Raw genomic sequence first — 25,358 nt, forward strand, 5'->3', positions numbered from 1 at the left:
GTAAAATGAGATTCTGGTCCCTTTGCAGTTTTGTGATCTGTTGTGAATTGATGGTTTATTTTCTGTCTCCTCTTCATGACGTGATGCCTACTCCTTCCCCTTCCCTCATCTATACGTTTTCCTGATGGGCCAGGAGAGCAAGGCAGCAACATTTTTTTTGCTTATCCTGAAGATGTGAATTGAAATGGAACCTTAAATTGTCTAATTCTGAATCTGTGAGTGGATCAATTAAAGGGGGAGCCTCCAAACGCTAAGTCAAAAGACCATGCTAAAATGCTACATCCTTACCACTATTCTGCAAAATTATAGTTTAATGGGGCAAAAATAATTGCATCTATGTTTCTAGCACATTTCATGAGTGCTTTGCCTCATGGATTTACCAGGATTTCAATCTAGTACAAAGCTCTCTTGGTTTTTCAGAATATCCTCTTTATGGCTTGAGTTAAGTATGTTTTTATGTAACAAAAACCTTTTGTGCATCTTCTAATATGGTGCCAGAGTGAAACAAATTGCACCTGGTGTTTGATTGGTGGTGGTTTGAGTTATTGAAAAAAGGTAAGATAAAGAAAAAGCACATAGCAAAAGCAACAGAGGTTGTGTAACTCCATTAAATTATGTTTACGGGTTTACTTGTCAGAGTTTTGTAACAAAATGGTTTTTCTGGAGTCTGTTTATCAGTATTTGTCACTAATTAGTGCCTACAAATTACCCTTTTATGGGAGTCATGTTCTTTCGGTCATCCTGGTGTCTTAATAATCAGAGCTGTAACTGCTCACGTGCTTTGCTGTTGTTAGGTTTTGCTTGTGCTTTTCTTTCTGGTGCATCTCATGGTTCTCTATCTTCCCCAAAGGTTTCCAACAACTGTGACTCCATTTTCGTGAATGGGAAGGAAATGAAGAGTAAAGTGGACACAATAGTGAACTTCACCCACCAGCACTTCACCTCCCAGGTGGAAGTCACTGTCTGGGCGCCCCGACTCCCCTTGCAGATTGAGATCTCAGACACAGAGCTGAGCCAGATCAAGGGTTGGAGGATCCCGGTGGCCTCCAACAGAAGGTGAGGACCATACCACAGTGGGATACAGTGGTCTGTGCTTGGGGTTCAGATGAGTCTGTCTTGGGACTCACTCACATTTTAGTATTAACACCTTCTAGAGTAGTTGTGAGGATTCAGTGAGATGATAGGTGTGCCTAGCACGGGGCCTGGCATTGGCTCAGCTGTTTTCCATCCCCATCTCACTCCCGTTCATTCTTGTGTTCCTCTTCCTTAGTCTCCCTGCTCATGGATGTTGGTCATTTCTCATGGACACAATGCAGGGATTAAGACTGTGAGCTCTGGAGTGAGGCTGACTGAGTTTTAAACCCTGGTTTTCCCACTTAAAGCTCTGTGAACTTGTGGCTTCACCTGTCCATTCCTCAGTTTCTTTATCTGAATTGAGAATAATATTACTGAAAAGTTGTCCCAAGAATTCAGTGATGTGATGTGTACTCCAGTAGACAGAATTCTAAAGATGAACTGCTTGCTCTCCAAGATTCCCATCACCAAACACTGATCTGATAGGGTGGTGAGGGGACTTCACAGAAATAGCTACAAACAGCTGATCAATGGAGAGTACCCTGGTGGGCCAGACCCATCAGATAAGCCATTTGAGAGCAGAACATTCTCCATAGCCAATAGCATAGTGGAAGTGGGAGGGATTTGAAGGTGTGAACATTTGGACTAGGTGTTGCTGGCTTTGAAGATGGACTGAGCCACATTTCAAGGAGAGAGGGTGACAGTATTTAGGAGCTGGGAGTAGCCTGAGGATGCGCACCAGTCAGAAAATGGAGGCCCCAGTCCTTCAACAAAAGGATCCAAATAACCTGCAACAACCAGACAGATCCTAGAGGTGGGCTCTTCCCTCACATCTGCTCATCAGGGTCAAGGCCAGAAACAGGAGAGGAAAGGCCAAGGTTGGCCTGAGTGGCAACAGGGAAGGTGGTGATGGCGCTCAGAATGTGAGAGGAGCATCCTGGGGAAATCACTCACTGCACAGACAACTGCAGGGCTGGTAGAAATCTAGACTTCAGAATGCTGCCACTGAGGGCCTGGAGGGAATTGAGGAAGGCCGATCCTTGCTAGGAGGCCGCAGAGTGCTCAGCAGAGCTGGGTACTGCCGGTATGTGGAAAGCAAGTGAGGCTGGCTGTGGCTGAGGAGGTGATGGGTGTGCACATTGGAGTCTTCTTGCTACATATGGTAAAATGCAAGAGGAGAGGTAAATGGAGGCAGGACTGTTAAAAAGGAACAGGACCTGAGGATGTTGAAGTTTTTAGCATCACTAGATGGCCAGCTATGGGAAAAGCAAGAGACTCCCTGTTGGAAAAGTGGGCCCTTCAGCAGAGGCCGAGGATGGGACTCAAGACTCTTCCCTGAAACCTGAAGGACAGGCCCAGAGCTGACTGCCTGTGTGGCTTTTTGATCTTGGCTCACCCTCCACCTCTTCCAGGGCTGTGCATTCTGCCTTTTGGGCAAAACTAGCAGGGAAGGAGTGGGCACCCCATGGTGTCCGAAACAGATCACCTGGGCTCCAAGCCCAAGTTGTCATTAGAGCCAAAGCCCAGAAAAGCCCATCAGCACTTGTGCACTAAAACAGAACAAAGTTACTAAAACAGGTTTTAGTAGGATCCAGGGTTTTCTATCATAATATTCAGAATGTGCAGAAGAAAATTGAAAATCACTTGTTATACCAAGCAGGGAGAAAAAAACAAAGCTCTCAGTGAGGAATTACAAATAGCCCCAAAACAAAAAACAAAAAACAAAACAAAACAAAAAATTAGAAAATCTCAGCAAGCACATGTACTCATCATAAAGAAGAAGATGTAAATCATAGGACTAAAAAAGAGAGTAACTGTCAGTGGGGCTGTTAGAGGATCAAGTCAGTGGAGGGCAGACAAAAGAATTTACTCAATATGAGTAAGAGAGAACAAGCAAACAGAGCTTCAGGGACTTGTGAACAATGACAAAAGATCTAAAGTTCTGTAATTAGAATCTGAGGAGACAGGAAAGGGTATAGGGATGAAACAGTATTTGAAGAAATAGTGGCTGAAAACTTCCCAAATTTGACAAAAGACACAGCTTATGGATTTGAAAAGTTGGGAAATCACAAAAGTGACAAATCCAAAGAAATCCATGCCAAGGCAAATCATAATTAAGCTTGTGAAACTTAGAAGACAAAGGAAGAATCTTAAAAACATCCAGATATTACACTAATTTAAATGAGGATGAATTTCTCACCTGAGACCAAGGAGGCCAGAAAGACGTGGCACATTTTTCCAATGGTGAAAGAAAAGAACTGTCAGTCCTGAATCTATATCTGGAAAAAGTATTCTTCAAGAATGAAGGGGAAATAAAGACATTCTTACATGAAGAGAGACAGAATTTATTTCCAGGAGACCTACCCTCAAAGAATGGCTGGCGGAGCTTCTCCAAAGAAAAAGAAAATGATAACTGAAAAAGATTTGGAACTTTGAAAAGGAAAAAAAAGAATGACAGAATCAGTGAAAATTAAATAGGATAGAAGTCTTCCTGAATTCATGAATTTCTTAAATTATATTTGACAATCATATTTGGTTGAAACAAAAACTTAGGACCTCATCAATGTGGTGCTTAAAGCACATAGAGGAAGTCTTTAAAACAATTGTTTGTGAAAGCAGGGAGGCCAAGGAACCTAAATGGAATTAAGGTGCCTACCTTCCAAGTGGTCAAACTTTGTTACCAGGCCAAAATAAGTTATGCATGGAGGTTAAATTGCACACCCATGCATGCATACAGGTACAATTGACTCTAAAGTTGGTGAAATCTGAATGAGCTCTGTGTGTGCCAAGGCCAATTGCTTGGTTTTGGTATTGTCCTCTCATTACAAAGATAGTCACTTTGCAGTACTGGGTAATGAGTGTATGGTATCTCTCCATACTTTTTTTTTTCTTTCAGTGAATTTGTGATTATTTCAAAATTAAAAGTTAAAAGAACTAATAGAATACAGTTTATCTTAACCTAACAGAACTGTTTTGTTTCAATAATTCAAAACTTCTAAAAGTTCACATATTTACTGACAACTTTTATCATACTGCCACCTTTTAATGAAGTGTAAAATATACTCTATAATGCACTTCTTTCAGTTTTATCCACTTAATTAAGGGGAACTTCTCATCACTAGCACAAAAAAGACAGCTGGTATCATTTCTTATAAAATAAATTGTATCAAAAATTAATACAAATAAAACAATGTTTTAAATTTCTGAGTAGATGCTGTCTCTCTGTGTGTCTTTGTTAAGTATCAGGACAACATTTAAAGACTTTGTAGCACTGAACAGAAACAGTACTGGTGATGTATTCTGATGGACTCAAAAATAGAATGGGAATGACTTTTCAGTATGTCACAATGTTTTTAATGCTGTGTCCCTTTCCCTCTGAAGGCATCTCTCTTACCCATAAAGATCTTTACTTCTTGCTTCAGGAAACTGGAATTGCTGGTCACAGTGCTGGTTCAAGGAGGCAGATTGACCTATTGTGAATAATACATATTTCAGAAATCAAATGGAACTGGATTCAAGCCTGCTAGTTAGCAGTTGTCATGTGTTTTAGTCAGTTTGCGTCACTGAGATCAGAAGACCTGACAAGAAGAACATAGAGAATGACAAGTTTATTTCAGCTCATGGTATCAGAGGTTCAGTCCATGGTCAGCTGACTCCATAGCTCTGGGCCAGAGGTGAGGCAGACCATCATGTCAGAAGGGCAGGGAGGAAGAAAGCAGCTCAGGACGTGGTAACCAGGAAGCAGAGAGAGTACCACACTCAGCAGGGACAAAATATAAACCCCTAAAGCCTACTCCCAGTGACCTGCCTCCTACAACTACCCCCCACTGCCTACAGTTACCACCAGTTAATACATATCAGTGGATTAATAGGTCACAGGTCTCATAATCTGATTTTTTCACCTCTGAACATTCTTTCATCGTTCCGTACATGAGCTTTTGGGAATGCCTCAGATCTAAACTGTAACACACGTGTTAACCACTGTGAGCCTTTTGTCATAACCACAGTGAAGATGAGGTTAGTTGTAGAACCAGTGAGGACGCACACAGGGACAACCAGATTGGGCTTGGCCCTGCCTCTGCACATGATCAGTTACATGGACCCTTTCTTATCCACATGATCAGGATAGCAGTCCAACTTCAGTCTTCAGGTTTTGTGAGGAATGAATGAGTTAAACGTGTGGCTGTTGTAAAGTCAGGTGTCATTGTGGGGAGACTAGGCCCATTGTAGGTATAACAACAGTACATAGGAATTGCTGTCATTTCATCCCCTGATGTATTCCTCCTCACTGGTGGTCACAGACTAGGCAACAGCCATGAATCAAAGTCCTCTCCTACAAGGCCATAGGAGAGGTTCTTCTTTAGGGGAAGGTTCTGGAATTGCAGAACCAGAGGATTTCTTAGGGTGGGCTGTGGATAGATGGAGAGCATGTGCCAGGATTGGAGGAAGGGCCAGAGCCTTGGTGAAGGAAAGCAAAAGCCAGAATGGGCGAAAGGAGAGATCCACTCACAAGTTTTACCAGTAACACGAGCAGCTTTGCTCCCAGAGCAGTACTTGTGGGGAGGGCAGGATGTGCCAGGGGAGAGCTCTCTGGCACCCCAAGGGCCTAAGCAGGAGGAAGCTGCTTCTGTGGAGTCCACTGGCCCAGACCAGTGAGGAGTGGGAAATGAGAGCAGGCCAAGCCCACTGGCTCCTGGTTTATCTTTGCAGTTCCTAAGGGGCTTTCCCAGTGTCTTCACACCTTGATGTCCTTGGTCCTTGATCTTTATACTCCCAAAGGGGAGGAACAGGCAGCCATTCTTATTTTCATTTTCAGCATGAGGTACCTGAGCCCATGGGAGAGCAGAGCACCTGGCTCAAGGCCCAACAGGGAGTGCAAGCAGGAATCCAGACAGCTCCTCTGTCTCAGGACCTCGCATTTCTGCTTCAGAAGCCACGGTCTTGCTTCATTCCCACATGGGGAATCGTATTTTGATGCCCAGTTTCCAGAAGGCAAAGAGCAGAGGCTCCATTTCTGCCTGTCTGGTCTGGAGTCTCCTGTGGCAGTGGACCAGGGAAGCCAGGGTGCACTTTCTGTCCACCTTCTAAGTGTGAAGCAGCCTGTGTGGCTCACAGTGACTGCTGAAAAGGTATTGAATGAATTAACTGCTGAAAGTTGAGTGAATCAATGGATGAACAGATTTGGCCTGAGAAAAGCCACTTTTATTTCTCTCGGCGCCGTCACCTGGACTCTAAACCAGGGGCACATGACACTCCTTCCCAACAAAGACGCTTACTCTGTTGTGTCTGTTTGTGTTCAGGCCCACCCGGGAGAGTGAAGATGAGGAGGACGAGGAGAAGAAGGGGCGAGGCTGCTCCCTGCAGTACCAGCATGCCCTGGTGTGTGTCCTCACCCAGTTTGTGACTGAGTCATCTGACTTGGGTCAGCTGACCTACATGTTGGGCCCAGACTGGCAGTTTGACATCACTGACCTTGTGACAGAGTTCATGAAGGTGGAGGAGCCCAGAGTCGCCCAGTTATAGGATGGTAGGACCCTGGTTGGTCGGAAGCCGGGAATCACCACTGTTCAGGTACAGGGGGTTCATGTTTTGCCACCTCTCCAACACCACTACCTGCTGATGATGCAGGCAAATGCTGCCATGCAGGGGTGTGCACATGTGTGAGGGTGATTGTGCAAATGTGCAGATACCGAGTCTGCCTGTAACAGAATCATGAGAAGCAATAGAGTATTCACCAATTTTAATAACCTAAACACATTTTGTATTTTAGAGAGGGTTGAGAAAAATGCCTGATCTGTTTTTACCAGAGAAAGCTAAATGAAACATACAGTGTAAGTCACCCTTTTCCCGATATGATACTTTTTTTTTTAATCTGTACTAGGATGTGATAGAATCTCTGAAAGCAAATTTCTCCTCAACCTTGACATTTAACCATTTAGCTATATTATACCTTTAACAGTAGGCAAAGATTTTTTAAAGCATGTATTTGGCTATAAATCACAAAGAATCTATAGTTAAAAGCTCTCTATTTTCATCATACTAATAGTAAAATAATTTCTAACTGATTTTGGCAAGATTAAAAAAGAAAAAGTCACAGCTTGTTTTATTTTTGCAAATTTAAAATGTTACTGCTCATAGTTAATTATGTCTTATTTTAGGTGTTGCCAAAGTTAATTTTCGACAAAGTTGAATTAAATATGTAACATTCTATATTTGTGTCTATTTCTGTGTAATATATTACCACCAATTTAACATTTCAAGACAACAGTAGTTTATTAAGTTATATTCTGTGGGTACACAGTCCTGGTGGGTGGGCTGGTTCTATGCTTAGGGTTCCTAAGGCTGAGATCCAGGTGCTGGCTGGGCTTGGCCCTTAATCTTGGAGTTTTGGGAACTCATTGGCTTTTAATCTCATTCAGTTTCTTGGAAGAACTTAGCTCTCTTATAGTTATACCACTGAGGTCACAGTTTCCTTACTGTCAGCCAGGTGTTGCCCTGTCCTCTAAGAGGACCCCTCCATTCCTTCTCACATGGTCCCTCTCTCATCAGTAATGGCTGGATTCAGTCCTTCTCACACTTATAGTCTGAATTCTTCTGCTACCAGCTGGGGAACGCACTCTGCTGTTAAGGGTTCCTGTATAATTCGGGAGACCCTTGTTTTAGAGCCAGCTATGCCATATAACAGTGTGATTGTAGAGTACTTTCTCATTGTGTTTGAAGGTTAAGGTCAACATTTAGTGGGACTGTTCTAGAAATTGTGCCTTTGACATATTCCTGTCCCGGTTTCAGTCTCCCATGGTTGCACATTAGATGGTAAAGTGGTAGGAACGGCTCCTTAGGACATGATTATTCCCTGCCCCACTTTAACTGTTCATCCAGTTATCCCACAGTGGTCCACACAGTGATCATATTGTCCCATGATAGGCATCTAACCTGCCCATTGGAAGGGATGTGAGCAGGAGGAGGGCTGAGCACCATTTCCTTCAAAAGAGTTGACCACAGGCCACTGCTTTCAAAGCCTGAATGTCGGTTGTTGGGAAAGTGCTACTCTTTGAGTGCTGAGTACCAAGGCAGGCAATTTGAGTTATTGCCTCTAACTTAAAACAAGCTTATCTCAGAAAATACACTGTTGTTATCATGGCATGAATCCCAAGAAAGGAAGTGGATTAAGGTGACCTTTATAAAACTCCTTCAAGTGCTAAGTTTAATTGGACAATGGCAGGATACCTACATAAGCAGTCTTCCTGTGTGCGCTCTGTAGAGCACTGCAGAGTCTCCCGAGGCCCCGCCAGCTCCAGGACTTGAAATTGTCATGTGGGCAGAGACCACGCTTTCTCACTTACTCCCCAGGTCCTCTCACCTCTCTCTGACTCCATCCTGGCTGAGAAGACAGTGATTGTCCTGGATGACCACATCACCATCATGGAGCTGGGCGTTCAGCTGGTGGCTGGCTTGTCCCTCTCCCTGCAGCCTCACAGGGTGGACCGAAGGGTCATCGTCTCCACAGTGGCTGCCCAGGATGTCCTCCAGGCCCCACAGCAGGTGAGAGCCTGGAGGCCTGTGCCCTGGTCCATGGTCAGCTCCTCTCCAGGTCGTTTTGTCCTACACAGAGGGTCAGCAGGGTCTCGCAGCCCCTCGCAGCCCCTTGCAGCCCCTTGCTGTTCTTGGAGCTGCTCCCTGCATCTCCCCCAGCACATTGGGTCTAGGAAAACATGTAGAGATGGAGGCTCATTTCCTCTGCCATTTGTTCTCCAGCAGGATAACCTGTGATAGGCACAGTCTGCTGTTGGACTGTGAGCTGAGGGCCATGTTTTTTTACCTTGGCCAAACCAAATGGGTAATTTTTGATACTGCATCTTGCTAAGTTGCTGAGACTGGCCCTGAACTCATGATCCTCCTGCCTCAACCTCCTGGTTGGCTAGGATTACAGGTGTGCATCACTGTGCCTGGCTGTTGCAAATCATTTATAAAGATAACCGAGGCACTGGGCCGTTCAAGCAGTCCAACTTCATAATCCATCGTTTACCAAGAAATTTACCAGAGTGCATTTTGCTTCATCAGCATTGGCTTCCTAATAAAGAAGGTTCAAAGCGATATTATCTTTAGCAGTAGCCTGATTAGTTGCACCTAAAATTGATTCAGATAAATTGCCTGATCTTTCCAAGTGTTTTTAGAAAGGTCAAAGTCAAATTCTTTGATATGGCATGCAGTAAATTAATTTACACTTTAGTGCATTCATGAAAGCATATTATTTATTTCTCATACCAGTGGAGTGCCTGCAGATTATTGATGCCAGTTCAAGGCATGACAAAAAATGTTAAAGATTATAAAATGGAAGATTTTTTTCTACATATACTTAAAAGCGTTTATATAGGAAATCTTGCTTATGTTGTAAATTTGAAGGGAGCTGATCATGCTTTGATTTCGTTTCCCTCAGGAAGCCATAGTCAGTTCTTGGATTTTGTTCAGTGATGGCTCCGTGACACCTTTAGACATTTATGATCCCAAGGATTTTTCCATAACTGTCTCATCATTGGATGAAATGGTGGTGTCTGTCCAGCCAAACATGCAGTCCCAGTGGCTGGTTGTGGTTGTAGAGGGCGAAGGACAAGGGCCCCTGATAAAGTTGGAGATGATGATCAGTGAGCCTTGCCAGAAGACCAAGAGGAAGAGTGTTCTTGCTGTGGGTAAAGGAAGCGTCAAGGTCAGGTTTGCACCAGGCATCGAGGAGGAGCACTGAGGAGGCAGCAATGACATTGAGGGCGTGAACCGGGAATACAAAGATCACCTGAGCAACTCCATAGATCCGGAAGGGAGCCAGGAGTGAGCAGTCCAGGAGTGGCTCCAGCGTGGGGGCCCTGCTGGCCCAGAGGACAGGACCAACAGGAGCACAACCCTGCCGCTGCCTGGGGAGGGGAAGGACAAGAAGCTACTCAAGAGTGGTGGTACAGATGCCTTCACCAGCTTCCCCACCCAGGGGAAGTTTCCAGAATCCAGTAACCCTAGTGACCTTACAGTGGCCTCCAGGGGCTTGACGGACTTGGAGATCGGCATGTACGCCCTGCTCTGCATCTTCTGCCTGGCCATCCTGGTCTTCCTGATCAACTGCGTGGCATTTGCCTGGAAGTACAGACACAAAAGGCTTGCGGTGAGCGAGCAGGGCAACATCCCCCACTCCCACGACTGGGTCTGGCTTGGGAACGAGGTGGAGCTTTTGGAGAACCCAGTGGACATCACGCTCCCCTCGGAGGAGTGCACGACCATGATAGACAGGGGGCTGCAGTTGGAGGAGAGGAACTTCCTGCTAAACAGAGGTTCCCAGAAGCCCTTCCACAGTCATCTCCTCAGACCTTCTGACTATGTCTATGAGAAAGAGATGAAAAATGAACCTGTAAACTCTTCTGGCCCGAAGAGGAAGAGGTTCAAGTTTACTTCCTACACCACCATCCTCCCCGAAGATGGGGGCCCGTACACCAACTCCATCCTGTTTGACAGTGATGACAACATCAAGTGGGTCTGCCAGGACATGGGGCTGGGGGACTCACAGGACTTCAGAGACTATATGGAAAGACTGCAGGACCAGATGTAAACTCCTTTCTTATGTTGTATTCACTTTTATGCCTTCTGTTTTCTGAACGGTGGAGCAGTGAGTCTGATCAGCAATAGGGTGACTTCACAAAGCTGAGTTCATGGAGGTCTGGAGGGGCCCTTTCTAAGCATGTTTCAGAGGCCTGGAGAGTTACGTCAGCTGGGTTTTTAAGTTGGGAAATGCCTCTTAAACAGCTACATGTAGGGACTGGAGGAATTCTAAGACAACAGTTTTGCCTACAGCCTGGTACCAGCTCAGTGCAGATAGAGTAAACCCGACCCCACAGACATTGTTAGTCATCTCATGGCGAATGGCTGTGTGTAGTGAGGAGAGATTTGGATGGTGATTTTCCTGTTCCTAGACCTTTTAAAGCACAGTGGGCAGGTACAGCCCGTGGCCTGGGTTTGGACACACATGATAAGTGACTGAATGTAGCTATCCTTATTTGTTAGGAGCGCTGCTCAGTATTTTTATATACATTTCCACCTGCACCTGTTCCTTTGACCTCTGGAATTTTTTTTGAAACATGAAGAGAAGAAATTTCAGTCTTTGAGATCTGTGTGATTTATAAATGAGTTTTATTCCCTGGGATTTGCCGCGTCACGTCATTTCCTGGGTCTCCATACAGGATGTCAGGTTTTTCAAGTTTTGAGCACTTCTTTCTTTAGTGACAGCATCTAAGAAGCTTATTCTCACTTTCTTTTTCCTACCTTTTGCTGTTGAACTTTCTTGTGTATGACTGGGACAGGGGTTTTGCTTAAAATGTTGATATCCAGTGAGGGAGGGTCATCTCTTTACATTTTTCTATGTGAAGTTTAAAACAACTTGGAGGAAAGTTGTGAACACACACATTTATTTTTGTCCTCTGTTTGCTAAGAATCCTGGGGAGCTCCTGGAGTACACTGCTGAGGGCAGAAAGCCCCTAGGGAGCAGTGATTATGCAGGTTCTTTGTAGTCAACACAATGTACCATCCAAACTGAATCTAAAGGTAGAATACATCTACATCTGCACTGAAGGGAAATTGCCCAGGAAATAGCTTCCAATTAAACTTTCCATTTTACCAGAAAAAAAATTAAATGATGTTTCAAGTTAGCAATACATATAAATTATCCATACAATAACTATCTTCACAGGTGTGCATTTGTGGGAAAAGCAATGGGTTCCCCCCAGAATTCACAAAAATAAATGACTGTTCCAGAGCCCAAGAAGCAGCTATTATGAACAAACTATAGCTATTGAAAAATCAAAGTGCTAAGAGGAAAAAAGTGATTCTTGTATAATTTTTAAATAAAAATATTTAGAATCATCATGAATCATCATCTCAAAGCAAGAATTTCAGATTAGCAAAATGCGACATTTTTATTTATTAAGATGCTATAGGTGGAAAAGCAGACACTGGACTAATCTGTCTCATTATGAGTTAACTGAGCCATTTGCATCCCTAAGAAATGGAATTTGAAAGGCCCAAAGTAGGAGGCACTTGCAGCAAGTCACCCTTACTCCCAGTGGCTGACAACTGAGCTATTCAAAAGAGAATTGTTTTCATTCAATTGCTCTCTTATTTTAGATTCTCATGGATGGGAACTTGACAACTCAGCCTCTTCTAGCCATGAAGCAGCAGCCAGAAATTTCTCCTATATCTCTTGCATGCCACAGACAGGGCTGAAATTGCAGGTGGTATAGTGGTGACCTCAGAGGCTGGTATTGGATTGGTTTTATAAGTATTTAAAATGGCGCTTAGGAGCTGAAGCCAGGGACTGCAGAGAGCTTCAACTTAACTGGAGAATGAAGCAGAATACCTAGGCCTTAACTGCAAAAGGAGTTTGCAGGACAGCTGGCGCCTTTTAGGAAGAGCTCCCTGGTTAGCCAGTGGCCTTTCAGAGGGCTTAGTGGGAAGGTAGCACAGAACAACTGTGAGGACAGAAGAGAGTTCATGCCTGATGGACGCACAGCCAAGCTATCCAGGAAGTCTGGCTCCTTCTAGGAGACGTTTTCAGTTCCATCTTCTTTTGGAGCTTCAATATCAAAGAAATAATGGAGGTCCTTTCTGAAAGTGAGGAGTGTGAACTGAAGGGGAGGAGTTTACTCAGCAGGCTGCCTCCCAACCACTGGCACATCGAGACTTTGGTGGGGGCATAGTTTGGGAGGAATTGCCATTGTCGTGGGGAGCATCACTAAGGAACATACAAATCGGAGCCTTTCCTGAGGTGGGAACATGGGGCAGGGACAGAGAGCAAACAGGAAGTATTGGGTTGTGCCAGATCAGCCTAAATGGAGCTGGAAGCTGACCATGATCCTGAAGAAGCTTCTGGTGGACAACACAGACTCACCCAGCATGAATCAGCGCCCATATAGTCACCTGTGCTCCTTCACATTAGAGTTCAGTTAGTTCAACATGGAGGAAGTCAAATGGAAGGTCATGGGAAAGGGTCCCTTTTACTATATAATATCCACTCACAAACACACACACATATGTACACTTGTGTGTGCTTGAAGCTGAAGAGTCAAACGTAGACCATTTAGTGGGACTCAAGAGTGACAGTTGTTTTCAGATGTGGCATGGACACCTTTCATTGAAGTATTTTATGCTCCTATTTACTGCAGAGTATAAACCATGGGTTAGATCACCTTGTTTTCCAGCTAGTCAGCCACAGCTATTAAGCACTACACCTCAAGATACCTAAACCCAAACGGGAACAACATAAACTATTAAGCCTTGAACTCCAGTTTCCAGTCACCATGCTTTCTCCTGTCTTCATTCTCTGGGTTTTCATGGTTGAGATATTCAGATCCTGGGGCTCGATGAATAACCTAGCCCCAGGTTGTTAAGGGCTGCCAAGTCCCCTTTTCCCCCATAGAGTGGCACGCTCAGACTCCTCCTGAGGGAGGAACCTGCAGGCTGTGGACATTGGTCTCAGGCAGGGAGCTTGAGATGTGAGCTGAGGACTGCATGGCTTGGAGCAGTTGAAGATGTGCAGCCACTGTCTCCAGGTCCCTGTGTTCCTCTTTCAAGTCCAGAGTACAGGGACCAAGAAGCAGCTGCCAGACCAAAAAGCCTGCTTTTAAACATAGGTGTGCTGCATTTGAGAGAGCAAGAAGAGGAAGAAAAAGATCCCGCAAACCCCAGAATACTCTGTGTACCAAGAGAAGAAACATCACCTTCCTAGCTGTTGCACACACTGGCCAGGGTAAATTCCCAGCCTACAATAATCCTCCATATCTACACAGAAAGTTTCGATTTATGCACATGAATGCAGTGAAAACATGGATTGGTGTTTCTGTCCCATCGCCATATCTGGAGATATGTACTTGCTGATTTTTAAGTTTTAAGAAGTCCACCTTTGTGTAAATTGATCAGCTTTTTAGAAAGGGATCTTTCTAATATTGGCAAATTGAGACCATAGTAAAAGTTTTGTCAGCAAAGATCCATTCAGTCCACTGAGGGTGGCTTCATCTGAATCCTTCATGCCACTGGCATCATTGGGCTTTCTACTCTAATCATCTTAAAAACTATCTTAATTCTCCATTCTGGTCTCTGTAAATGACACCTCAGATGGTTTATAAACTTAGTAACCTTCCTCTCAATTAAAATTACATATGTGTTCTGTGACGTACATCACCTGTATGTAAAGGGACAGGTTGGATGGTGGAAAAGCTATGCTGAAATGTGGATATCAGATATTTTTGTATGTAATATAGACATTACACTGAAACTCTGAGAGGTGTATCAGAATAAACACATTTTAAAATAAAAGCATGCAAAACTGTAGCATTTAAATGTACAGACCTCCAACTCCAAAATATCTCAACTGATGATGGGAAAAACATTAGGACCTGACATCGTGAAATGCATTGAGTTAGGAATTCTGGCCTGGAAAGGACGTGGCTCATGTTGGCAATGTTGATGAAACTTGCTGGAATATTTTGATTTTACTCTTCATTACTTTTGGATCTTTCCTTTTTTCCTGGAAATATTTCAGAAATAAAGTGACTTCACTTTTCCAGCATAATGGTATATTCTAACCACAGGGTAATTCATCGTTTTTAACATGAAAATAAACATTTAAACATTCTTCAATTGTTTCATTATTTTACCTACATGTTCCTTTTCTAATTTCAACTTCTATATGATTGGCTATATTTATAGATACATATATTTTTCTTTTCAGTCAGAGATTGTAACATCCTTGATGACGTAATAAATGGACACCAAAACGAAATATTCCCTAAAAGTCAAAGATGACTTTGAGATTTAAAAATTTTCCCATTTGTTTCCCTAACAGGCTGGGGAAACTTTCCAGATATCTTACAAAGAGGACTCATTTCTCATGTCTCTGTTGAGGGTCAGACCACCTTGAAATCAGGTCTAAAGTGCAAGGTGCAGTGGGTGTTTGGTAGTGTAATAACTGACCACCCTCTGGCTTTCCCTGGTCAGTGACTTGGTTTTGTGGATGCATTTGGGCAGTAGCTTTGCATGGGCTTGAGCCTGGGTGCTGAGGATCCAGATGGAAGCTCTAGAGATGCAAATGAGACACAGGACAGCAGGGGCCTCTGCTTAGAAGATGAGGTAGCTGGTTCATTTGAGGGACTGGTGGGTGTGTTGGCCAAGTACCTAAGGCTGCAAGTGCATTTCTTGAAACTGCCAGTGTTATCTTTGGCACTTTGGCAAATACTACCCATTGTTCTCAGGGTGCATATGAGTGTCTCAGGCAGTAACTTGGCATGTCGTAAATGTTTCATGCCACACCTGGTCTCTCATCAGACCCTTCAGACCCCTGTAAATGCTGGCTTGTGAAATGTAGGCTGTGAGGTAGTTGGCTTGTGAAATCTAGGCTGTGAGGTAGCAGGCTTTCTTGCTTATTTATAAAATGTTTGGCTCATTTGGCAGCAAATGAGCCAAAAAACTTTGCTAGGTGTACAAACCCACCCCCATCAGGATTACTTTTCAACACTTGGGTAATTATTACCCACTAACAGCTTTCAAAGCTTCTTTCTCCTTGAAACATGGAAAGACTGAGCCACAGAAACTAGATATCTTGTCCTAGAGCTCAGTGTGTCTGTTCACAGTTTATATCTCAAAAAGAGAAGGAACAAAAAAGAAAGTTTGAAATGAGATATGTAATACAGGGATCACTTTGTATTTAATTTTTTGTGCATATGAGCACAAAATGCAAAAACTGTATTTCAGTTTTTTAAAATATTAAAGTCCTTAATACTTGTTAGTTTCATTATGACTTTATACAATTTGGATAGGTAATGGAGTGTTTTTGTTGTTTGCTTTTAGAAATTTCTAAAAGTATAAAAGTAGAGACATCTAACCTGGGTTACAGTGTTTACAGACTGTTCCATGGTTCAAACAAGTAGGACACCAATGCTTTCCAGGTGGAAATTCAAGTTCATTCAGGGACATTATCTTCCCAGTTTAAGGAAGCAATAATGTTGTCAACTCAATGCTGAACAACCTTCGTGTTCTATGAAACGTCTTCAAAATTTCTTTGGCTTTAATTGCTCCTCTTGGTCAGTTGTTCAGATGAAACATTGTCATTGTATGTTAAAGATTGAATCTCGTTAAGATGCTGCAGAAACTGAGAAGACAATGGCTTTTTCATACATCTCCACCGCCCTCTGCAGTGATACACTTTAGAGTTGGATGCTGCTTTGGAATTTGGGGTCTGTGTGATGCTGAATTTTTTTACCTGTTTGAAAATATTATGGTCCCTTCTTCATATCTGTAGTACTTGATTCCAGGTCCCCCCGAAGTTACAAAAATCTGAGGATGCTCAAGTTCTTTATGTAAAAAAGGTATAGTAGGATTTGCCTAGAACCTATACAACCCTCCTGTAGAGTTGAAATGATTTCTAGATTACTTATGATTCCTAACACAATGTCAATGCTATGTAAATAGTTGTTATACTGTACTGTTTAGGGAATAATTACCAGGAATAAGTATTCATGTTTAATACAGATGTATTTTTTTCTGAATGGGTTGATCTGGGTTGAATCAGTGGATGTAGAAGCTGTGGATATGGAGGGCCATTGCACTTCTTCAGGATGGCGGAACTCACTTTTGACTTGGCACTTCTTTTTCACTTCCTTCTACCAAAAGAGCACATGGGGTTTTCTACTTTCCATTCTAAGGTTGGAGCTGAAAGACCTACTACTTTACTGTTACCTCTCCTGTAGGAATCTGACTCACTGAATGAAATAGCTTATGTTGTATTCACTTCACTCCAAGATGCTTCCTTAGAGAATGTGTCTTTTCTCCTGATCACAATCACTTAGGGTCTCCATTTTTCCCATGTATATTCCTAAATGGTACAAGCATTTCCATTCCATGAACATCGTGGGCTGACAGGAAGCACACCACTCCTGCACTCAGCATCCATATTGCCAATCTCCACTGGACACATCTGGAAACGTGCAGTAGACCTTCCACCATCCCAGTTCTCCTGTGCAGTAAAGTGTTCCACAGCCACCAGTTCAGACACCAGAAGATGCCAGGACTGGCAGATGTCCCTCCTCTTAGCACAGATCCAGTGGCTTCCTTCCTTAGTTGTCCTCCTCTGGAGCCTTACTTTGGACTTACAGCAAGGGCGACAATTCAGAATTCAGAGTGGATTCTGAGAACAAACCCGTTGTCCAGGGCTCCATTATGAGATATTCTAGGCCTTCTCCACACATCGTTGTTGGTTTAAGCAAACATCAAAACTGAAAGGCAGGATCTGAGAGTGGAGAACTAAGGAAAGAAATGCTTGAGCTCAGAGGAAAAGACGTGAGACCCAGTGAGAAGCAGCACACCCACACGCTGAGCACCACACTGCAGGGCCACGCTCGCAGGGGGCAGCCGCATGTCTTCTGTGGCCAATCATTTTTACAGTGCTGCTTCTCTGTGATAGATGTCTAGAGAGCATGATGTTACCTAGAGATTTAAACCTGTGTCCCCCTTGTCAGGCCCAGCCTCAGATGCCTCTTGTACAGGTGGACCCTTGGCTGTAGACCATAGTGAGTGGCCAGACACACTGGGCCCAGTCAACTGTACATTCTGGGTGGTTTCCAGGCAGCAAATAGAAGAAATAATTTTTATCTGGCATTTGGAAGAAAAGGGTGTTATCCCTTACTTTTCACTTTTCTGAAATTGGATTCTTAATGCCAGATATTATGAACAGAGCATGCTGGTATCACCCTGTGCTTCTCTGACTCTTGGTTGTGTAATGTATTTATCCATTTCGATGCCCATGGCTTTCAGTACAACCTGTTGTGTATGTTCCACAGTGTATCTCACCATACCTGTAAAGGCACTTCCAAACATTTTAAAAAGAAGAAATAAAACATGTTGGATGATTTCTTGTTATAGTAAGACAATTAATTGGTAGGTTCCAGGAAAGGATCTCTTCAAAAAGACATTCCAAGGAAGATACTGAGAAATCCTCAAGTTGTACATAGAGGTGGCCATAACTACATTGTCATAGCTGTCATTGTCATGGACATCTATTGTCTGAGACCCTAAGAGTTAGAGAAAATAATGACTTATTTAAGTCTGAGAGAAAGATTCCAGGAGAAACAGGCTGCCCTTGAGCTCCAGGGAAAGTCTCAGGAACTTGTTGAGTCCAAGTCTTGCTCATCACTGACATTCCCGAGTGGCCCTGAGTGTCTATAGCTAAGACAGGCAAATTCAGTTCTTGGAGAAGGCCAAGAAAAGTCCCTATTTCCATAAAGCTTACAAAGTTGAATTTTAATGAGAGAAAAAAAACTTAATTCAAATGTGTCCCTGCCAGACAGGGGCTGTTAGTTCTATGTATAAAACTGGAGACACAGGAAAACTCACGCAGGCACCAATTGCATTTAACTCGGGAACAACTAAAATACTTCTCTGTACATCATGCGTCCAGGGCTCCACACATGTAGCCAGGGAAGGCACCCTGCTGTGCCACACTCCTGCCCTGTATTGACAGTTGGTTCCAATGTCTGTTGCCTGAGCTGGAGTCTGTAGAGAGGACCAACCGTGTGAGAATTCATTCAGCTTTAGAAATACCCTCCACGACAGGGTAAGGTTGATGTCAGGCAGCCGTGGCATGAGCATGAGCTCTGCCCATGTTCCCCGGCTCACTGTGATGCTCGCAGGTTCTACAGCACTTGTCAACAGCAGCGTGATGAGCAGTACTCTACTGTTAGAGAGGAATTTACCGAACACCTGTGTCGTCGTGCCAAGGACAGTAACTTCCAGCACCGAGAAGGGCTGGCCAGCATATGCATGCTCTGGGCCCAGCTCTCCTTCGTAGAGGTGAAAAAACTTAAGAAGGCAACGTCTTCAAGAAGTTTGGTGCCACTTTGGAGCAAGGGTAATGTGCAGGTGAGTGTCCCTGGGGTCCTGAACTGCCCGTGAGCACTCTGCTTGGCATCGGAGGTCACACGGGTCCCTGCTGCTGACAATGTGGCATCTTTGTCAGGTCTGCTGCGTTTAAATATGTAACTGGCCCAGGTGCAGAACACTCATGTGGCTTTATACAATTGATTTTTAAAGCAGTTAAAAATGGAGAAGAGATATGCATTTATACTATGTTTTTTTTTTTTTTTTTTTTGCTGGACTGTATTTTTATTTTTATTTTTTTTTTAATTTTTTTTATTGGTTGTTCAAAACATTATAAAGCTCTTGACATATCATATTTCATACATTAGATTCAAGTTGGTTATGAACTCCCAATTTTACCCCAAATACAGATTGCAGAATCACATCGGTTACACATCCACATTTTTACATAATGCCCTATTAGTAACTGTTGTATTCTGCTACCTTTCCTATCCTCTACCATCCCCCTCCCTCCCCTCCCATCTTCTCTCTCTACCCCATCCACTGTAATTCATATCTCTCCTTGTTTATTTTCCCATTCCCCTCACAACCTCTTATATGTAATTTTGTATAACAATGAGGGTCTCCCTCCATTACCATGCAATTTCCCTTTTCTCTCCCTTTCCATCCCACCTCATGTATCTGTTTAATGTTAATCTTTTCTTCCTGCTCTTCCTCCCTGCTCTGTTCTTAGTTGCTCTCATTATATCAAAGAAGACATTTGGTATTTTTTTTTTAGGGATTGGCTAGCTTCACTAAGCATAATCTGCTCTAGTGCCATCCATTTCCCTGCAAATTCTATGATTTTGTCATTTTTTAGTGCTGCGTAATACTCCATGGTGTATAAATGCCACATTTTTTTGTCCATTCATCTATTGAAGGGCATCTGGGTTGGTTCCACAGTCTAGCAATTGTGAATTGTGCTGCTATGAACATCGATGTAGCAGTATCCCTGTAGTACGCTCTTTTAAGGTCTTCAGGGAAAAGTCCAAGAAGGGCAATAGCTGGGTCAAATGGTGGTTCCATTCCCAGCTTTCCCAGGAGTCTCCATACTGTTTTCCAGATTGGCCGCACCAGTTTGCAGTCCCACCAGCAATGTACAAGAGTACCCTTTTCCCCACATCGTCTCCAGCACTTGTTGTTGTTTGACTTCATAATGGCTGCCAATCTTACTGGAGTGAGATGGTATCTTAGGGTGGTTTTGATTTGCATTTCTCTGACTGCTAGAGATGGTGAGCATTTTTTCATGTACTTGTTGATTGATTGTATGTCCTCCTCTGAGAAGTGTCTGTTCAGGTTTTTGGCCCATTTGTTTAGTGGGTTATTTGTTTTCTTATTGTTTAATTTTTTGAGTTCTTTGTATACTCTGGATATTAGGGCTGTATCTGAAGTGTGAGGAGTAAAGATTTGTTCCCAGGATGTAGGCTCCCTATTTACCTCTTTTATTGTTTCTCTTGCTGAGAGAAAACTTTTCAGTTTAAGTAAGTCCCATTTGTTGATTTTTGTTATCAACTTTTGTGCTATGGGTGTCCTATTAAGGAATTTGGAGCCCGACCCTACAATATGTAGATCGGAGCCAACTTTTTCTTCTATCAGACGCAGAGTCTCTGATTTGATATCTAGCTCCTTTATCCACTTTGAGTTAACTTTTGTGCATGGCGAGAGGAGGGGATTCAGTTTCATTTTGTTGCATATGGATTTCCAGTTTTCCCAGAACCATTTGTTGAAGATGCTATCCTCCCTCCATTGCATGCTTTTAGCTCCTTTATCAAATATAAGATAGTTGTAGCTTTGTGGATTAGTCTCTGTGTCCTCTATTCTGTACCATTGGTCCACCCTCCTGTTTTGGTACCAGTACCATGCTGTTTTTGTTACTATTGCTCTGTAATATAGTTTTAAGTCTGGTATCGCTATACCGCCTGATTCGCACTTCCTGCTTAGAATTGCTTTTGCTATTCTGGGTCTTTTATTTTTCCATATGAATTTCATGATTGCTTTATCCATTTCTACAAGAAATGCCGTTGGGATTTTGATTGGCATTGCATTAAACCTATAGAGAACTTTTGGTAATATTGCCATTTTGATGATGTTAGTTCTGCCTATCCATGAACAGGGTATATTTTTCCATCTTCTAAGATCTTCTTCTACTTCTCTTTTTAGGGTTTTGTAGTTTTCATTATATAAATCTTTCACCTCTTTTGTTAGGTTGATTCCCAAGTATTTTATTTTTTTTGAGGATATTGTGAATGGAGTGTTTTTCCTCATTTCCGTTTCAGAAGTTTTGTCGCTGATATACAGAAATGCCTTTGATTTATGCGTGTTGATTTTATATCCTGCCACTTTGCTGAATTCATTTATTAGTTCTAGTAGTTTTTTTGTATACCCTTTTGGGTCTTCTAGGTATAGAATCATGTCATCTGCAAATAGTGATAATTTAAGTTCTTCCTTTCCTATTTTTATGCCTTTAATTTCTTTCGTCTGTCTAATTGCTCTGGCCAGTGTTTCGAGAACTATATTGAATAGAAGTGGTGATAGAGGGCATCCCTGTCTTGTTCCAGATTTTAGGGGGAATGCCTTCAATTTTTCTCCATTGAGAATGATGCTAGCCTGAGGCTTAGCATAGATAGCTTTTACAATGTCGAGGTAAGTTCCTGTTATCCCTAGTTTTTCTAATGTTTTGAACATAAAGGGATGCTGTACTTTGTCGAATGCTTTTTCTGCGTCTATTGAGATGATCATATGGTTCTTATTTTTAAGTCTATTGATGTGGTGAATAACATTTATTGATTTCCGTATATTGAACCATCCTTGCATCCCAGGGATGAATCCTACTTGATCATGGTGCACAATTTTTTTGATGTAGTTATACTATGTTTATAAGCACCTGATCACCTTTTCCAATGCCACCTGTCACCTGTCACCATCTGCTTTCATCCTGAAGGACTTTCTTTAGTATTTCTAATAAGGAAAATCTCCAGCAACAAATGCTCTCAGCGTTAGTTTCCTGGGCTGGCTTTATTTAGTTTTCCTTCTTGATATTTTTTCTAGATGTGGCATTTTGGGGTGATAGTTTTTCTCATTAGTTTACACGCCATTCCACTCCCTCTTGGCCTCCACAGTTTCTGATGCAATAGAGCGTGACCTTGTTGTTGTTCCCTGGTATATGAGGAGTTATTCTTCTCTTGATACTTTTAACATTTTTATTATTATGTCAGAGTGTGGATCTCTTTGCATTTACCCTATCTGAAGTGTTTTGAGCTTATCAGGGGTATAGATGAATGTTTTCTATTAAATTTGGGAAGTTTTCAACTGTTGTTCTCTTAAAACTTTTCCCTTTCCTGCCTACACTCTCTTTGTATATTGGTGTATTTAATGGTTTCATACAAGCCTCAGAGGCTTTCTTTTTCTCTATTCTTTTTTCCTCTGTGTTCCTTGTGTTTTTTGGATTACATAATCTCTATCAATATATCTTTTTCACTGAGTCTGTCTTCTGCCAATTTCAACCTGCGGTTGGGCCTGTTTCATATATATATCTCCATGTAGAATAAGTGATATGAATAGCAGCACAAGGAGGGTTAAATGAAGGGACACTGCTAACAGTTCTGCATTATACATGAAGTGCTCTATATCTGTGCTATTAGGTGATAAATAGTGATCTAGGATAAGACTGAAAATGCAGCAAGGTATATTGAATAAGGTCATAGAAGAGAAAAATTGGAACACCAAATAATACTTGATTAATATGAAGAGTTGTTTGACAGAAGGGGAAAAAAAGAAGAGGTGACAACTAGAAATCAAATGACTGAGGCCCACTCTATCAGCATGTCAGGATTAATAGGAAGAGAGCCATCTGAAGTTCATAAGAGACATACTTTATTTTTAACATTTGTTCTTTTTAGATATACATGACAATCAAGTGTATTTTGACATATTATACATTTATGAATATAACTTATCCTAATTAGGATCTCATTCTTGTGTGTTGTACATGATGTGGAGTTTCACTGGTCGTGTATTCATATATGAACATAGGAAAGTCATGTCTGATTCATTCTACTGTCTTTCCTAATCCCATTCCCCCTCCCTTCCCTTCATTCCCCTTTGTCTAATCCAATGAACTTCTACTTCCCCTGCCCTTATTGTGTTAGCATTTACATTTACATAGCAGAGAGAACATTTGGCCTTTGGCTTTTTTGGATTGGCTTATTTCACTTAGCATGATAATCTCTAGTTCCATTTATGTACCAGCAAATGTCATAATTTCATTCTTCTTAATGGCTGAGTAATATTCCATTGTGTGTATATACCGATTTTATTTATCCATTCATCTGTTGAAGGGTACCTAGGATGGTTCCATAGCTCAGCTATTGTGAATTGAACTGTTAAAGCATCGATGTGGCTGCATCACTGTAGTATGCTGATTTTAAATCCTTTGGGTATATACTGAGGAGTGAGATGACTGGGCACAATGGTGGTTCCATTCCAAATGTTCTGAGAAATCTCCATACTGCTTTCCAAAGTGGTTGCACCAATTTGCAGCCCCACCAGCTATGGATGAGAGTACCTTTTCCCCCACATCCTCACCAGCATTTATTGTTGCCCATATTCTTGATAATTGCCATTCTGCCTGGAGTAAGATAGAATCTCAGTGTAGTTTTAATTTGAATTTCTCTACTTGCTAGTGATGTTGAACATTTTTTCATATATTTGTTGACTTTTCATATTTCTTCTTTGTAAAATGCCTGTTCAGTTCCTTTGCCCATTTATTGATTTGGTTATTTGGTTTTTGGTGTTAAGTTTTTGAGTTCTTTGTATATTTGGAGATTAATGTTCTAGCTGAGGATTAGGTGGCAAAGATTTTTTTCCCATTCTTTAGACTCTCTTTTCACATTCTTGATTGTTTCCTTTGCTGTGAAGAAGCTTTTTAGTTTGATACCATCCCATTTATTGATTTTTGATTTTACTTCTTGTGCTTTAGGAGTCTTGTTGAGGAATCAGTTCCCATGCTAACATGATGGAGAGTTGGGCCTGCGTTCTCTTCTAGTAGGTGCAGGGTCTCTGGTCCAATGCCTAGGTCCTTTATCCACTTTGAGTTGAGTTTTGTGCAGGGTGAGAGAGAGGGGTTTCATTTCATTTTGCTACATATGGATTTCCAGTTTTCCCAGCACCATTTGTTGAAGAGTCTATCTTTTCTCCAATGTATGTTTATGGCACCTTTGTCTAGCATGAGATAGCTGTGTATATGTGGGTTTGAAGAGACATACTTTAAATGTGAAGAAACAAAAAATAAAAGTTTGAAAGAAGAGATAATATTCAACACAAATAAGTTTTCCAGTGTGACTAGGCAAATATCAGATAAAATAGACTTTAAAAAAGAAGGGTCATTACCTCAAATGGATACCATCATCATCATCATCATCTTTTCCCTCCTCCCCTCCTTCTCGTCATTGTCCTCCTCCTCCTTCTTCACTATCACCACCACAACAACATGATATGAAAATCCTAAGTGGACATGCACTAAAAATAGAACTTCAAATTAAATGAAGCAAAAATAGCAGAACTGAAGGGAAATTTGAGAAATCTATCTATTTATCTGCTTGGAGATTTCAACACTCTTATCTCAGAACTGATAAGAATACGAAAAAATAAAAATATAGTTAAGTGGAACTATGCCAATCATTTAAATTTAAATATATAAGACTGTATTCAATAACTGAACACAGAAGCACCCATAGAACATTCTCCAAGATAGAAAATACATTGGGGCATGAAGCGAGTCTCAGTATAACATCAGAGGGTTAAATTCCTCTGGCATCTGTTCTCTGATCCCAATAAAAGTAGATTAGAAATCAACTGAATAAGACTGGTGCAGTGGCACATGACTAATCCAGTGGCTTGGGAGGCTGAGGTAGGAGGATCACCAGTTCAAAGCCAGCCTCAGCAATTTAGTGAGGCCCTAAGCAACTTAGTGAGACCCAGTCTCAAAAAGTAAAAAGGTCTGGGGATGTGGCTCAGTTGTTAAGTGACTCTGGGTTCAATCCCTGATTCAACAACAAGAAAAACTGAATAAGAAAGCTATTTAGCAAATTTCCAAATATTAGAAATTAATCTGCACAATTCTATGGAACCCATGGGTCAAAGAGGAGAATCAAAAGAATCTTTAGAAAACTTTTTGAACTGAATCAAAGTGAAAAATCAGAGTATATCAAACTTTGTAAGATGGCTAAATATTCATGACATATTTTCATTAATTATAAATGAAGAGCTTATTAAAGCTGATAATCTATATAGGAATCAGTAAACTATAGCTCACAAGACAAACCTGCCAGATGCCTGTTTTTGCCAAT

General features: G+C 42.0%; 1 protein-coding gene across 1 annotated transcript; it reads left to right on the forward strand.

The window, feature by feature from the left end:
• Window positions 1-808: 808 nt before the first annotated feature.
• LOC124093520 (transmembrane protein 132B-like) lies at window positions 809-14,736 on the forward strand. The gene is made up of 4 exons (XM_058579765.1): window positions 809-1,056; window positions 6,375-6,453; window positions 8,425-8,616; window positions 9,512-14,736. Exons 1-4 carry the CDS (start codon window positions 893-895, stop codon window positions 9,812-9,814), a joined length of 738 nt encoding a protein of 245 aa, XP_058435748.1. The 5' UTR covers window positions 809-892; the 3' UTR covers window positions 9,815-14,736.
• Window positions 14,737-25,358: the final 10,622 nt, after the last annotated feature.

The sequence above is a fragment of the Marmota monax genome, unplaced genomic scaffold (assembly GCF_021218885.2).
Source record: "Marmota monax isolate L192 unplaced genomic scaffold, Marmota_monax_Labrador192_F-V1.1 WCK01_AAM20220418_F8-fsc01060, whole genome shotgun sequence".
NCBI classification, from domain to species: Eukaryota; Metazoa; Chordata; class Mammalia; order Rodentia; family Sciuridae; genus Marmota; species Marmota monax.